Source organism: Curcuma longa, chromosome 13, assembly GCF_044706935.1.
Source record: "Curcuma longa cultivar G26 ecotype Majalengka, Jawa Barat chromosome 13, ITB_CL_G26_1.1, whole genome shotgun sequence".
Classification (NCBI taxonomy): domain Eukaryota; kingdom Viridiplantae; phylum Streptophyta; class Magnoliopsida; order Zingiberales; family Zingiberaceae; genus Curcuma; species Curcuma longa.
The window spans coordinates 995,526-1,012,782 of record NC_133873.1 but is presented as its reverse complement, the minus strand read 5'-3'; the positions used below and the strand labels follow the sequence as shown (position 1 = coordinate 1,012,782).

General features: G+C 39.5%; 2 protein-coding genes across 3 annotated transcripts in view; one reads left to right on the top strand and one right to left on the bottom strand.

The window, feature by feature from the left end:
* Positions 1 to 3,220: 3,220 nt before the first annotated feature.
* The window catches only part of LOC141844245 (putative nuclear RNA export factor SDE5), a 28,407-nt gene continuing 14,370 nt past the window's right edge, over positions 3,221 to 17,257 (top strand). For both annotated transcript variants that reach the window (XM_074732279.1, XM_074732280.1), the window contains exons 1-3: positions 3,221 to 3,768; positions 5,520 to 6,141; positions 8,831 to 8,856. In XM_074732279.1, the coding sequence (XP_074588380.1) occupies positions 5,577 to 6,141; positions 8,831 to 8,856 (591 nt within the window). In that variant the 5' untranslated portion in view covers positions 3,221 to 3,768; positions 5,520 to 5,576. The remainder of the gene's footprint in view (positions 3,769 to 5,519; positions 6,142 to 8,830; positions 8,857 to 17,257) is intronic.
* LOC141844246 (uncharacterized) lies at positions 12,555 to 13,454 on the bottom strand. Its single transcript, XM_074732281.1, has 2 exons — positions 12,809 to 13,454; positions 12,555 to 12,677 (listed from the first exon to the last, which is right to left on the bottom strand). Exons 1-2 carry the CDS (start codon positions 13,452 to 13,454, stop codon positions 12,565 to 12,567), a joined length of 759 nt encoding a protein of 252 aa, XP_074588382.1. The 3' UTR covers positions 12,555 to 12,564.

Here is a 17,257-nt window from a genome sequence, read left to right as displayed (position 1 = left end):
GATGTTAGCTAGTGATTGTGTTTTATTTTGCATGGAATGTTAATTTCATAGGTTTAGATTAGCTTTAGCTTGTTTGGATGCTAATTAGTTTAGGATGGTACTTTGAATTAAGTTGAATCTCGTTTTTAGGTTTGTTTTGATGCCTTGTTCCAGTGGTCGCATTCCTAGATTAGCAAACTTGCATTTTGCTTCATTTGCTGAATTTTCATTTACATTTGATTTCAAAACACTAAAACCCCCCATTTTTATAAAAAAACCCCAAAAAAATATGACTCGAAAGCTCAAATTAAGCGATTTTCTACTAGCCCTTGGAAAAATACAACTCGAGGTCCCTATATTTTATTTATTTGTATTTCTCGTGGGTTTTCGATAAATTTATAAATTCTAATTTGTAACCCTACTCGTGACATACATACCAATCTAGGGTTGTCACTTTCCTTGTGCGATTAGAATCTCTATCTGTAGGTCCTCCCGAGATTATATTGATGATGCCATGGTGAGAAATGTTATCCTGATGAGCTTGGTCCGGATGAGAATGATCTTTTCTTTGATCAATCCGATGATTCTGATGCAGATTAGGAGAGTGTCGTCTAGAGGGTCTGGTCTCTTGATGTCAGGTAGGACTAGTTCAGCTCTTATTCACACGATCTCCTAGATTTCCTTATCAGGAGTATTTATGGGTCAAGTGCCTAGGTGTGGGAGATGAAGTTCTCTTTCCTTGATTATTACTCGCCTGACTTCTTGTGTCAATTGCCTATATTCATTAGTGTTATGACTAGATGATATGTATAGAAACGAACTTTCTCTTCTATAGGGATCTGAGTGGGTGTTTCCACAGGAATAGGGAAAGAGGTTACGTGTGTATTATACGTCCTTCTCGTCGGGAGGGCATATAGTTGAATCGTGATGCCCCCTTATTAGTTGTGGATTAGGAGATTTTCTTATCTGATCTAGAGGTGACCGAGCTATAATTCTGACAGGTGAGTTGCATTTTTTTTAAATGTATATACGTTTCAGCTCTTTCTAATAATTTGGCATAATTGACATGAGATTTCTTCACCAGAGATCTAAAGAATTCTCTATCTATTAATCCTTGAGAGAAGCACTGGTTAATACCTTCGTGGGGGTGGAAGGGATGTCCCAAACTGACTCAATCGAATCGCTGGATGTATTCTCTGAGAGTTTCCTAAGGCTTTTTGCTTCATGGTAAATAGATTTAATGATGTCTTCTGATACCTTTTGCTACTAGCGAATTGATGGAGGAAAGCAGTCTTAAAATCAGCAAAGAAATGTATGAATGAGACAGGGAGGCGGCTGAACCACCTCTAAGTAGAGTCTGACAAGGTGGTTAAGAAAACTCGACATTTAACTCCGTTCGGATATTGATGTAGTAGAGAAGCATTCTCGAAATGACATAAATGATCCTCTGGATCTGATGATCCTGTGTATTCTCCCAACTGGGGTTGTCGAAAGTGCCAAGGTAATTCTTATTTCAAGATTTTCTTAGAGAAATGTGTTTGGGATATGCTTACCTCCTCAATAATTGTTATCTTGCCTTTATAATCAAGTAAAGACATTTCAACTCTTGACTTATATGAATCTTCCTCCAGGAAAGTTACCTCTTTGTTAAGAGAGTTCATAATGAGCACGCCTCCCTCCAATGGTACATTCTATCTTCTATGGGGGAAGGATCTTTTGGGGAAGGTAAAGGAACTCCTGAAGGAGGTAATAATGAGTGTTGTTGTAATACCTTTATCATTGTCTGAGATACTAGCTCATTGATCTTCTCAGGCGTGACCATCATCTTATCACCACAACTTTTCTCTTCGGTAGAGTCATGCTCACCAACGATTCTTTCTAATGTTAACCATTACAGTGTCTCGGCTTAAATTTTCCACAAACGACACCAATTTATTTAGCCAATACACCATGGATGATCAAGCCACCGGTTCACGAATTGCTAACGTGCACGCTCCTCGAAAGATAGTCGTCCGGAGAGATGAAGAGACCTGAAAAGTACTCAAAAAGAGAGTTAAAATGGCGCAGGGGCGGGTCCTCGACAAGTCACTCCGACGCTCAAGTTAGGATTTTGCGTGAGGAATGAGTTTAATGACTTGGACAAATTAGGGTTGATGTGTGCATACATGTGCCCATAGGTATGGACAACCTTTTATAGAATTGATCTCTGAAATATTAACATCCGTTTAGGAAATATTCTGAGATATCCGTTCTAGTTTAGAAAGATTCTGATTGTCCGTATCTTTTGGAAATATTTTTCTATTTTTTTTGGGAGAAACAGTCTTAGGCTCCCTATGATTGTGCGGGCTAACCGTCTCCTGAGATTAAGCAGATTCTAAGGTTGAGATATGAGATCGAGAATAAGTCGGCACGTGGTGTCGAGTGCGTGCTGAGGTCGAAGCTTGAGGTCGGGACTTGAGGTCGAGAAGAGGTTGGCACGTGGTGCTGAGTGCATGACAAGGTCGGAGTTCGAGGTCGGGACTCGAGGCTGAGAAGAGGTCGGCACATGGTATCGAGTGCATGCTGAAGTCGAAAATCGAGTTTGGGACTCGAGGCAGAAGAGGTCGGTGCGAGATACGAAGATGTTGAGGTCGGAACTTAAAGTCGGGACTTGAGGTCGGGAAGAGGTCATCATGTGGTGCCAAGTGCATGCCGAGGTCGGAACTTAAAGTCGAGGACCCCGAGATACCAAGATCCATACTCGATCCGTAATCAAAACCGGGATTGTAAGTTTAACTAACTACCCTCCAAATGTTTCTCTAAACCCCTCCTTCCTTATTTTAAGGTCATGTGCAATCCTGGGGCCACCATGTGACAAGCACGTGACCGCTTAGAGATTCCACCATATCAGTGGTAATATATACCTAACAATAATCAACTTAATTATGCCCAGGGCAAATTGCGTTACACACTAAATCGTGCAAACAGTGACCCCAATATGTTTGATATTGGCATTTATTTTTAATTTTTTTTACATTAAATTAAATTATTTTTAAATTTTTTTAACATACAAAATAAAATTAGATGAATAAATTTGATTTTGAAAACTTCGGATCGGGTTTACATTAACTACGTTCATTCTCTTTAATTCGAATCTGATAATCCAATTCAACAAACGAATTAAAAATTATAACTCTCTTCACTCTCTCTCTCTCCACTCACTCACGCCGTCACCTCACGAAACTCCCTCACCGGCAAGCCTCCAACCTCTCTCTTCTTCCTCCTTTTGTTCTTCTCCCCCGTCCGACGCCATCCACGACCCCAGCCACAAGCCCTCCTCCACCGATCGCTCCTCCTCCCGCCGGCAGCCCTTCCCTTCTTCCTTCTTTTTCACCCATCCTGATCGCTCCTCTCCCTCGTGCGTCGTCGCCATCGCCGCGTCTCCGCCGCGCACAAGAGCCGGAGTTAACCCTCGGATGCCCTCCCTCTTCTCCTCTTGATTTCCCTTATCCCTCTCCTCTATTCAGTAAGGGCCGAACACTGTCGACCCTTCTTTCTCTCTCTTTCTTTTTTTCCTCTATTATTCTCACACGGAAGCCACCGCTGCCACCCGATCGCTGCCGCTGCCCAGCCAAGAAAGAGGGACAGTGGGCCCTTTTCTTCCGAGCCAAGAAAGAGGGACAGTGGGCCCTTTTCTTCCTTTTTCCTTCTTTCCGATTACTTTCCACCGCTTTTGGCTGAACCCAGAGGAACCACTGACCTCTTCGTATCCTTGAACGACCGAACGAAGTCATTACCGCCATATTAAAGGTAAAAATGTTCGATGAATAATTGCCTGGTTGATATTGAAAAATGAGTATTTTAGACTGATCACGACCTATTATTTAGTTCAATTAACTTGAGTGTTTCATAGTAGTGAAACATCTTTTTTGTTCCATCGTCTCAGAAAATTGCAAGCTAAATATTTTGTTGTATTAAATTTTTTTATGTTAGGTTAGCATATTTGGTTAGGATGGGAAAAGGAATGATTGTTCATTGGTAACGGGTGTCTCGTGTTGTAATTGAGATTATATCGAGGAACTGGGATCAATATAGGATCCATCGACATTGAATTCTATTACTTTTTATATTGCTGTATCATTATTATTATTATTATTAGAGATTTACTTTGAGTTTTTTGAATTATTTTCATATTGCTTTTATAGATACTCATTTGGGTGGAGCACGTTGATTCCCAGACAGTTAGATTTTTTTTGCTATATATTGAGTTGGATAAGACTTCTATATATGTTCCTTGTGCATAAATAAAAATACAAAATGAATTTTATACATGCTTTATAACTGTATTTGAAAAAGGAATTATATTTAAAATAATGAAATAGGTTTTAAAATAAATTAAATTATTGAGGGGTAAATAATTGACATTCTTTTTGTGCTATACATATATGAGTGTTCTCATTCTCTGACCCTTTGAATATGCTGTAGCCTGGAAAAGGGAAACTTGAGTTGAAACATGATCCTATGATTATCCATTGCTACCTTATTAGACTATCAATTTCATGTTTCTTTGTCAGTATATTAGTTTTGTTTCCTGTACCGGAAGATTAAGTTTTACAAGGTTGATCAATTGTTTTCTTGGTATTGATGCTATTTTGGTGGAAGGAACTGCAAGATGGGTTGTTTCAGTTAGATATTTAATGGGTCAATCCTTTGGAATCCTTGATTATGCCAATTTGTTTCTTGCATCCAGTTTGGACCTTATTTTCCTCTTGTGTTATATTTAAATTATCCTGTACTACATAAACATCTAAACCAAACATATAATATGATATCAATATAAATCTTGCTCAGGTGTTCACTCTCTTAAAATAAGATGAGAAGTCTAATCAAAAAGAGATTATCTTCTCTTATGACTGAACGAAGAGAGGAAATGAACATTGCAGATAATACCTATCTGGGTTTTATGAATTAGGTGGGAGATTGATTTTTCTTCTTCCATAACAATCAAGCTAACTTGCTACAGTAGCGAGACATATTGAGTCAATTGGTTTCAGGCATGCATTATCCATTTGCTCTTGATGACTATCCTAGAGCCTTGTACTAATTCTTCATTCATGTTTGTTTCAATTATCAAATTGATACTCAAGCAAAGATTCTGTATTCCTAATATTGTTTTGGATTCTTTGGTTGGTAATCAGAATAATGGTATCTGTCTGAACAACTTCTGTAAAATCATTCGCTGATCCTTAGATGAAGCATCTTTGCACTGTTGCATGTCCTAAATTAGCTTTTGGTTCTCGTACAATTACAAATTTGTTTTTTTCCTCACAAACTGTTCAATGTCTGGTAACAGCATACAAATTACTAAATGCTGAAAAATATATATGTGAAAGATGTAGCCGGTTGGAGCACTGGCATTGGCTAAAACTACTGTTGTCCTGACAGTGGAATTATAGTCACTGATTTATGGCACAATTTTCTGAATCACATTTCATTTTACCCTGACTTTTGATATTTTCCTCACTTCAAGATTATAATTGGTCTTTCTTTTTGATTATCAGGTGAACGAGTGGTTTCTAAATCTGAGGACTATTTCATTCTTCCCAGTGTATCTCATTATGTCTGCCTTACATAATTCTGAATATGATTATGAAATGAAGGCTTTGCAAAACTTGTTTGATGTATTTGGTAAAGTTTGTTGTTGTGAAGAGATAGCATCTGCTTACTGCAAGGCAGGATGTGATGAATCCAAGGCAGCTGACATACTGGCCCGGCAGCAAGGAAGTAGTAGTTCTGGTGAATCTCATGCACAATTTGGAAAGCAATTTCCTCAATCAGTGGAGTCACTAGATGAAGGAAAGCTCAAGAATTCTGCCTACCAGGGAAAAACTTCCTCTGGAACAAAACCCAAAAAGTTTAGTGCTTCAGCCGGTTCTATATCAAGTGTTCTGGGTAAGAAGTATGTGAATGGAGTCTCGTCATCTTGGAATAGACCAAATGTAACACAAAAACCGCTTAAACTTGAAATCAAGGAACCAATGCCATGTGGATATTATGAATCGTCTGTGCTAAAGTCTGTTCAAACACATGATTTTCTTGAAGACAATGATGTTGAAGATTTCCTCTTCTCAATGCTTGGGGATGGATTCAAACTTAGCAGGGATGTGATACGCAATGTGCTTGGTAATTATCTTTTCATTATTTCCATATATTTAATATATACACGTGATGTGTAGTTTTTAAACAATGCATCCAGTTTAGTGCTTTATAATTTACCCACCAACTACTCATAATCAATATCAAGTCAATTGGTGCTGGTGCATTAGTGGCATCTGATGCAGGTGCCACAGATGATGTGGCTCCCTCTAGGGTAAAGGCCAAGAGTTAAGCGAAGGTCAGAGTTCAGGCTAACTTGGTAAGACAAATCAACATGAACCCGAGAAGAGCAATCCCACCAGGGTGAGATAACTGTTGCCTCCTGCTCGGGCTGTACTTCGGGTTCAGTAGGGGCTCAGTCTTGAACCTCACTTGGCCTTCCAGAGTAATCTCGTCCGGTCCCAAAGCCTTATCTCGATCGTCTCGGTCTTAGTCGTCTCGTTTCGGCCATCTCGGCCACTCTGCTCGCGGCCATTCGGTCGCTCCAGCTCTCGGCCACTCATTTACTCCTGCTCTTGGCCATTCGGTCACTCCAGCTCTCGGCCATCTCGGTCTCAGCCGTCTCTCCTCGGCCATCTTGGTCGTAGCCATAGCACCTCAACTGGCTCTGTGAAACACTATCTTATATGGAACACGAATATTCTCATGAACACGCGGTGGTCCAAGAATGCTAGGTGGTTACAAGGTTGTCAGATCTAGCCCCCTCAGATACCCCTTTCTTTTGCACATAATGTCAAAAAGAAACGGAAACGATCAACACCCATCAGATTTGGTCTCCTTAGATACTGCCATCATGATACCGCTCTAGCCGACGTGGAGTTGCTTCTCAACGGCTATATAAATCCCAAACAAGGTTTTCTCAGGGGACTCTTCTTCTCTTCCGCTCGTTGGTTTGACTTTGAAAAACTCTTCTAGCATCACCTTCTTTTCTGTCTACATTCATCCATTCCGAAGAACCCTAACTTGAGCATCGGAGTGGCTTGCTGGGACTCACCGGCACCAGTCTAACCTCTTCTTGAAATGTGTTTCAGATTCTCATCATCTTCCTTGTTGAGCTTGTCCAAGAGGTCGCACACGTTGGATTGTTCGTTGACTGGTGACTTGACCATCCGCGGTATTTGATCGGAACAACATCATTAGGACGTTAGTTGAAACTTATCTTGTTCTTAAGGTGCCAACATAAACCATGCTAACCTTTTTAATGGCTTTTTCCATGTTGATGTCAACAAAAGGGTGTCTCGGTAATTCACTTTGCGGGTTCTAGAAGGTTTTTTTGGATATAGTTATGTAATTATTGTAGATTCCCTACTTTTTTTAGAGGTCTAGTAGGTACTGCTTGACTGTTTCTTAATATTTCTTGGTTAAGAAAAAGTTAATCTAGGGTCCCTATTTAGTAGTTTCTATGCTGCAAAAACTTCTTTCTTGCTTGGTCCCCAATTAATCTTGGTGAACAATTTTGTGGCCATATAATGTTCTCGAATTTATTGAGGTTAATCAGTGAAGAAATATTTATTGTTCTTGAAAATCTTTGCCTTAAAATCATGGCCGCACACCCCTTGTCCTTTATCTAACAAAATTTTTAAAGATTTTTGTTTATTCCAAAAAAATATAAACATGTGACAAACCACAGAACTGTACTTTTTCATAATATTTTACCTATTATTTTGTCATTATTATAATATTATTATAATGATCTATATGCAAATTTGTCTTTTACTTATTTGTATCTGGACATTCAACCTCTATATTAAAATATTTAAGTCCCATAATCTAGGCATTGTTTCACTACCATATTAGAGTTTGTATCCAACAATTATTAACCATTTTATTGAACAACAAAGTGTAGCTTCATTTGCATCAAATTTGTGTCAACTTAGTATTGGAGCTTCAAATCATGTTCGGTAATGACCGACACAAGCAAAATTTTCCATTCTGCTTGTTGGCTAACATTTGGAAACCTTTAAAACCCCTTCATCAGGCCCGAACTCTTTTCGTAAGTTTGTCAATACTCGAATTTGTCTATAATTACGAGCTACGTCCATGTGTATGTCTGTGACCATGAACTTTGTCCATGACAAGAATTCTTCATCCACGAGTTCATTCGCAACAATGAGCTCCTCATCTGTATGTTTGGGTTTCATTGAGCTTTTCTGCTTTAGTTCTTTTTTAGTATGCTAGCCCTTATTCCATGCCCTCATCATGACTTGCCCAATGCTGACAATCCCTCCTCCAACGATTAAACTTCCTCCTATTCCTTTTCTTCCTCCTATTCTTCTTCAACTTCCTCACAGGAGCAACCAACCATTTGTTGGCATGAGCCGAAGTTCCTACTAGGCACTGAAACTCCTGAATGGGAAAACCTTGCTTAGTATTAGAATTATTCTAGTGTTAATAGAATGTGTGTGATAATTGACAAAAAACATAGTTTGATAGTTAAAATCTACATAATGAGATTTTGCAGTTCCTATCATGATAGCCTTCCATGACAATTTATACTATAGCATTTGAAGGATGGCACTGAAACTTCGAATTATTGTCCTGTAATATGAGTGAATATATTTGGCTGTTGAAATATGTTATACCCACCTCAGAATGCTGTATTTCAAACAATGAAATTTGCATAATTTTATATATTTACTGTCAAATTTCTGATGTGTTTCAACTATTATTCACTTTGAGATAAGGGGCATTAATAACATTGTGCATGTCATCGCAGGCATTTGTGGATATGACATGAAGAAGGTGCGCAAGCGTGTTTACTTTTCCTTTTTGATTAGCCACTTTGAGTCATTAGTAGATGATTTGTTATATATCTCCGTTTCCATTTTTCTTGATTTATTTTGGTATCCAAAGAACTACTCTATCAAATTTGTCAAGCATGCTGGGTTGTGTGTCTATCAAAATATTAGCTGAATGTTTAGCATATACTTCCACAGTATTCGGGCTTGTAGTTGTTTTCTTTGTAATTTTTCTGCCCAGATATGTACAGGCTTAGGTTTTCTTTTCCTTTTACGTGTAAAACTTGAATAAAATGGTCCATTACTTTATGTACCTATGGGTCATATGAATGACACAATAATTTAAGTTAGAGAGGGTACAAATTACAATTCACGAGGGACACATCTCCTATTGTTGGATGCAGAAACTGAATGTCATCTTGGTACAACTAGGATGTGGTGGTAGGTACTACTAAGCTTCTAAATTGGATCATCCTTTCCATATATTGGTGCTGGAAAATCTTTTTTCTGGGTTTTATTATGTTATGCCATCTGTGAAATCACTGAAATGAAATTATACTACATTTGAGACGAACACTACTAAGATCGATTTGTCTTGTCAAAACTTTGACACCAATAGAACTGTTAAACAATCTTATTCTCAAAGAAAGACCTGTACAAGGCTTATATAACCAACATAACCCTAAGAACACAAGAGGAAAAGACCTATCTACCCTTGCTTCTCACAACACTCCCCCTCAAGTTGAACATATATATCAAACATGTTCAATTTGCTAAGAATAGAATTAAACATAGCTTGGGGTATAGCTTTCGTAAATATATCAGCAAGTTGATCCTCAAATTTGATATAAGGCAAACATAGCTCTCCAGAATCAAGTCTCTCCCTAATAAAGTGGCGATCAATCTCAATATGTTTAGTCCAGTCATGTTGTACTGGATTATTTGTAATATTGATTGCAGCCTTGTTGTCACAATATAGCCTGAGGGGTAATTCTGCCTTTAATCACATGTCTTCTAACAAAAAAAACACAACCACAACATTTCTGTAAGACCATGTGCCATGGCTCGATATTCTGCTTCAGCACTGGACCGTGCACAAACATTTTGTTTCTTATTTCTCTAAGTTACCAGGTTTTCTCCCAAAAAAGTGCAATAGACAGAAGTGGACCTTCTATTATCTCGAGAATCAGCCCAATCTGCATCAGAATAACATTCCACTTTCAGATTACCATCTCCTTTGAACAACAAGTCTTTTCCAGGACATAACTTCAAGTACCTTAAAATCCTGTTAACAGCCTTCATATGGATAGTTTTAGGAGCATGCATGTACTGGTTCACCACACTAACATCATAGGTGATGCCAGACCTAATCATAGACAAATATAGTACTTTTCTAATCAACCTTTGATACATTTCCTTTTCCAGACTTGCAAGATCTTCCCCATTAGAACTAGTAAGATCATGATTTACTTCTATAGGAGTAGATGTTGGTCGACAACTCAACTTTCCTGTCTCCTTGAATAAATCTAATACATACTTTCTCTGACATATATAAATTCCTTTTTGAGACCGAGCAACATCAATACCAAGGAAGTACCTCAATAGTCCAAGATCTTTAATTTCAAATTCTGATGTTAACTTGGACTTAACAGCTTGGATTTCAACTTCGTCATCACCTGTAACTATCATATCATCAACATAAACCAAGAGAATGGTAGTTCTGCCCTCTTTCTTTTTAACAAAAAGTGTATGATCAGCATTTCCTTATTTAAAGCCAAACAATATCATGACTTTACAAAACCTATCAAACCATGCTCTGGGAGATTGTTTAAGCCCATACAAAGCTTTTCTTAGCCTGCAAACTTTTCCTTTTGTTTCAATTCCAAGAGGTGGCAACATGTAGACTTCTTCATGAAGGTCACCATTCAAAAAGACATTTTTAACATCTAGCTGAAATAGAGACCAATCATATTGAGCAGCAAGAGAAAGAATTACTCTGACCGAATTTAGCTTTGCAACTGGAGTAAAAGTCTCCAAGTAATCCACCCCATATGTTTGAGTGAATCCCTTGGCAACAAGTCTGGCTTTATATCTGACCACTTCACCCTCTGAATTATACTTGATAGCATAGACCCATTTAGAACCAACCAAGTTCTTCCCCTTTGGAGGATCAACTAATTCCCAAGTACCATTCCTGTTAAGAGCCTCTATCTCTTCATTCATTGCTTCCAGCCACCTAGCATCCCTTACAGTTTCATAATAAGAAGAAGGTATAGCATGGTTTGATAACTGTGAAACAAAGACATGATATGAAGAAGACAAACGAGAGTAAGAAACGTGATTGGAGATAGGATGTTGAGTACATGACCTGACCCCCTTCCTAACAGCAACCGGAAGGTTCAGCTCATTCATATTTAATGACTGCTCCAAGGAATCAGGAGCCAGAGCATCTGATTCAGCTAGCCGGTCAGTAGTAGGTCCTTGCTTATGTCTTCGTCGCTTGTAAATGATAATTTCTTGTGAAGACTGCGAGCCCAGTGATGTATTTTCCATGGCATCCAGTGGAATAGGAGATGAGACCACTTGAGGTACATAAGGAGACACAGAAGAGGTAATATTCTCCCCCTGAGGATGAGGCTGAAGAGAATAATAAGACTTAGACTCAAAAAAGGTAACATCCTTCAAGACATATCTCGTCCTAGTAATAGGATCAAAGCACTTGTAGCCTTTCTGGCAAGTGGAATATCCTAGGAAAACTCCCCGTATAGAACGAGGATCAAGTTTGGAGGACTTGGGACCAAGAACATGAATAAAACAGAGAGAGCCAAAAACCCGAGGTGTAAGGGAGAACAACGTGGTGCCAGGACGAAGAATAGTGAGAGGACACCGATACCCAAGACCTTTGGATGACAATCTATTGATGATATAGGCAGCGGCAAGGACAGCATCAGCCCAGAAATATTTGGGTAAGTGGCATTGAAATAATAGTGCACGGGCTGTTTCAAGGATATGACGATTCTTTCTTTCAGCCACTCCATTCTGTTGTGGTGTGTAGGGACAGGATGACTCATGAAAAATTTCTGAATCCTCAAGGAAAGTATTTAGAGATTGAGCAAAGTACTCACGGACATTATCAAAACGTAAAGTCTTTACTCTTGTATGAAATTGAGTTTCTACCATTCGACAAAAAGTTTGAATGAGTCGAGGAACTTCTTCCCTGCTTTTCATCAAATAAAGCCATGTACAGTGGGTGTAATCATCAATAAAAAAGAGAAAGTATCGATAGCCATCCAAAGAAGTCACAGGAGAGGGCCCCCACACATCAGAATGAACAAGATCAAATGGAGAAGAACTTTTCTTTATGGACTCAGAAAATTGAGTTCTACAATGTTTTGATAACTGACAGACTTCACACGGAAGTGACTCAAAAGAAACTGAAGAGAAAAGACTAGGAAATAAGACTTTCAAAGACCGAAAGGATAAATGTCCCAACCGAGAATGCCATAAGAGGATTTCTTGATGTTTATTCTCCAAACACTGTGCTGTAGACTTCAGAGCAGATGTTGTTCCAAGCTGATAGTAATAAAGACCTCCTACTTCACGGCCAGTCCCAATCGTTTGCTTGGTCTCGAGATCCTGGAAGACACAATGATCAGGAAAAAAGGTTATTGAGCAGTGAAGTTGTTTTGTAATGCTGCTAACAGAAAGTAAATTAAGAGAAATAGAAGGGACATGAAGGGCAGAGGATAGGATAAAATGATCTGCCAGTTGTATGGAACCTTTGCCAGCAACAGTGGCTTTGGTTCCATTTGCAATGGTCACTTTATCTTGCCCAGAGGACAAAGAGTAGGAAATAAAGGAGTTAGCAACGTTTGTCATATGATCCGTAGCTCCTGAGTCAATGACCCAGGGGCTATAAGAGCTTGAACCAGCAACACTCAATCCCAAGCCACGGATACCTGTGTGCGCTTGAGATGGAGTGGTAGAGGCAGAAGATGAAGCCTGAAGCCACGAGAGAAGGTGCTGAAGGTTGGCAATGTCAGTAGAGGACAACCCAACAGGAGAAGACACAGAGGAACCAGCAGTCTCCTCCTCCACTAATTTCTTGACAGCAACATTCTCACGACTAGGGGCCTTCTTGTCACCGTATTTGAATTTGTCAGGTTTCTTCTCCGGATATTTCTCCCAACAAAAATCTGAATCATGATTAGTCCTCTTGCAGTGCCGACAAAATTTATCACCTTTTCCTTTAGTTCCCCTAGGCTTGGACTTATTTGCAGAACTGACAAGAGCAGAAGTCTCCCCAATTGGAGTGCTGGTAGCAGAAATACCCTTGTTGCTCATGGTCCTTTTCTTGCCCTCCTCACTGAGAACTTTGTAGTAAACTTGTTCTAGAGAGGGAGTAGGATCAAGACTAAGAATTTGTCCTTTTAAACTCTCAAACTCTGCATGAAGCCCATCTAGAAACTTAATAATTCTGTCCTTCTCCAGAAGCTTTAGATATCTCTGGTGATCATCAGTGGAAATCCAATTCTCTATCCTGTAATAGTCAAACTCATCCCACAACCCCTTTAGAGCAGCAAAATAATTGGTGACAGACATAGAACCTTGATCAAGTTTAAAGATTTGACTACTTAGCTGATAAGTACGCAACATGTCATGCTTGCGTCCGTACATTTGCTCCAGAGTCTTCCACATGTCAAAAGCTGTTTTGTTATGAAGAATGACCTGTTTGATGCCAGAACTGACGGAATTGAGTATCCAAGTCATCAACTGAATATTGTCACGCCTCCAAATACGAAAGTTTGGGTCCTTTTCATCTGGTTTCACTTTAGTACCATGAAGAATATCAAGTTTATCATGACCTTCAACATAAAGTTCAACAGCAACTGCCCAAGATGCATAATTTGTCTCTGTCAATTTCTCCGAGGTTATCTGAAGACCAGATCCTCCAATTCCTGGCATTGTGAAAAACGATTGTACCTGTCCAGAAGAAGCCATAGGATCTGTAGAAATACCAGAAGTTTCTCCAGAGGTGTCCGCCATAAAATAAGATTGTGGCTACAAAGTTGCAAGCAGAGGAGACGACGCTAGGAAGATGCACAGCGATCAGAGAAAAAGAGAGGAAGAAGCCTCACGTGGCCTCGCTTGTGGGATAAGAATTGACTTGTCAATCTAAGCAGCAGACAATCCTTGTTGGAAAATTTCTCTGCCTTCTCATAAATTTTGGAAGAAGCTCTCTTACTGATGGGATGGAAGCGCCTTGTGATGAGAAGGAGGGCTGCTGGCCACGGAGACGGAGGGCTGCTGGAGATCACGAGGGAGAACAGAAAGGTCTGGTTTTGCTTGTGCGATCTTGATTGGCGAAGAGAAAGGTTGGGTTTTGATCTATGGCGACGGGAATGCTTCGATCCGCGTCGGCGCCCCCGATCGATGGTCGGATCGAAAGGCGGTGGCGGCTGTTGGCTTCTCCCTCCTTTGACGCGATCAGCCGCCTTCACCAGCAAAGCAGGCGACGCAAGCAGGCGGCGGCGGCTTGACACAGGAGGAAGACGTCGACGCTGCGACGTGGAGAGGAGAACAGGGGCAGACGGCGCGCACTGAGGAAGAAGCAAGGACGGGTTCTTCGCTGTTGGGCGGCACAGCGCAGCGCGACGAGCGAGGCGGCGAGCGAGCAACAGCGTGGAGGCGACGAGCGAGGCGTGGCGCAGAAAGCAGAAGTGACGACTGCAATCCGAAAAAGGGCTCCAGCGTCCCTCTGCGGTGCCGAACGAAGAGAGACAAGGAAAAAATTCCGCAGGCAACGGCGGCTGCGAGCGACGACTTCGCCGGCGATACCCAACAGAAGCGCGAGGAATAGAAGGAAGAGGGTGGTGGGTGGCGGCGTGGCAGAGGAGAGGAAAAATTAGGGTTTTAGAGAATCTTGCTTTGATACCATGTTAAACAATCTTATTCTCAAAGAAAGACCTGTACAAGGCTTATATAACTAACATAATCCTGAGAACACAAGAGGAAAAGATCTATCTACCCTTGCTTCTCACAACAAAAACAACAAACTAGAAGTAAATAAGTAGGCTTTTGATATATGGTAGTAAGAGTTATAAAGGTAACGACAAATTAGAAATTGCTTCACGTCAGTGGTGGAGGTCCCAGAGATAATTGTTGCTTCAAAACATCCTAAAAACTGTTTTAAAAAGGGTTGAAATCTTGAGCCATAGCGGAAATTTGGTCTGGAATGGTATGATTTCGGTGATGTGTCAAGTTCTAACACACAAAGTCAGCGGTGAATTTGAGATGGAGGGAAGAAGAAAAAAAAGAGAAGATCCTGACATACCTAAGGGAAAGAATAAACACAAGTTTTTTAAAAAATACCAAATAGTACTTAGAATTCTCCTTGATGTGTGTCACAATATACCAAGGCGACACAGTATGAGATTTTAAGCCATAGGCCTAGAAGCTATATATTACACAGTTTTAATATATTCTTTAGCGTAATCCTATTCTTATTAGCTATCCCACCACTGCATTTTTTTCTGCGAGTTGTGCAGATATGATATCCTGGTGGGTTTGTGCCACAAAATCTTCTTACTTGTGTCTGTTGCTCTGAAACTAATAAACAATGTTTGACACCTTTATTCTAGGTGTTGGATCATAGCTTGCTAATGGCTATTATGCTTTGATATGAGTCTTTTCTACCATCCGTTTTTAGGTAGCTTGGTATTGATTGGATATTAAGTGCTGCAAATTTGAAAGAGCACTCTGTTTTGGCCCAAATAGATAATTCTTCATGGGGAAGGCTGCAGTAAATTTCTCTCCCTGAGTGACGGAGAGTCAATCTAGTCCTTGTCAGTATTGTGGTAGTTCTCAATGATTTGTTGGTTAATGTTGTGAAAGTCTTGCCAGTTGGATGCTTCTCTCCATTTTTGATGGTTTTTCTCTGTCAAACTTTAATGATCTGGATGCAATGACAAAGGTGCATGGAACTAGGAGGTGGAGTGCCATTGGAACTGGTAGTTTTGGCGTGAGCAGTTTTAAATGTGTAGTAGCTTGATGGCCATTTGGGGCATTTAGGAAGCATTTATTTATAGGTGATTTCTTATGCCAAATGGTTTCAATTCTCTTATTGCAATAATCTCGAAGATGCCTGTGATCCAACCCATATCATCTTTCGCAGCAATTGTGCATGAAGGTGAACCAAGTTTGTGACTTGGGCTTGGTCAACCTTTGGGTTTTAAGTTACTGCATGCACTGCTCTGATCTTGTGGACGCAGGTAGTTTAAGTAAAGCCTTCTAGAATGATGCAATTGATTCTTTTGTGATTTCAAAGTTGTGATGGAAGCTCAAGTACATTTCTTGTTGTCTTCTTAGGTTTGTCATTTGCTTCCCCAGATTCCTTCACTCAGTTAATATTGCTTGTCCTGGTTTGCCTAAGGCTAGATTGTATGGAAGGGATAATTTGTTATTTTTTCACCTGATGATATTGTGATTTAAGAGTGCAACATTATGACAATTTAAGGAGAGTAGCAAAACCTTCTGCTTACTTTGAGCAAGCTAGCCATTTGGAGTGCGTTAGGCCCCTAAATTGGTCACAAAGGTCCAACCATACTTCATCAGAGTAGCTGATGGCAATTGCCCACGCTATTGTTGAAGACCAGCCTTCCATTGTTCTCCAATAGAATTGTCAAAGTGCATGCTCGCTAGTTGGTTTTTGTGGAGTGGATAACATGTTAGTTGAATGTGAGATTAGTTGAAATTCCCTTCTTCATTCTCTAACATCCTAGCTTTTGCGGAGTGGATAACATGAGCAATTGGTTAGTTGAGTCATGAGTGTGAGATTAGTTGAAATTCGCTTCTTCATTCTCTAACGTCCTATTAGTTAAAAATAAGGTAAGAGGGTAGTCGGTGAGTCAAAGAGATGTGCATCACCAAGTAAAGAATCTTTGTGGTGGAATGAAAAAGTATAAGAGAAAGTGAAGGAAAATAAACAATGTATAAAGAATTATATACTTATAAGAACGAGAAAAATTTTAAAAAAATATACCTTAGTAAAAAAAAAGGCCAAGAAAACAATGAATGAAATTAAGAATGCAATTTTTGAATGCTTATATCGAAAATTGAACACAAAAGAAGGGGAAAGAGATATTTACAGAATAGCTAAAGCTAGAGAGAGGAAGACAAGAGATCTTATTCAAATAAGATGTATTAAAGATGAATGCAATAGAATACTAGTAAACGATGAGGAAATAAAAGAGTGATGAAAGAGACATTTTCATCAACTTTTTAATGAAGATTTAGATGATCAACTTAACTTAGATAATTTAAATAGGTCATATGAGTATAGAAATTTAAATTTTTATTGTAGAATTCAAATTTCAAAATTAGAACAAGCTTTAAATGGGATGCAA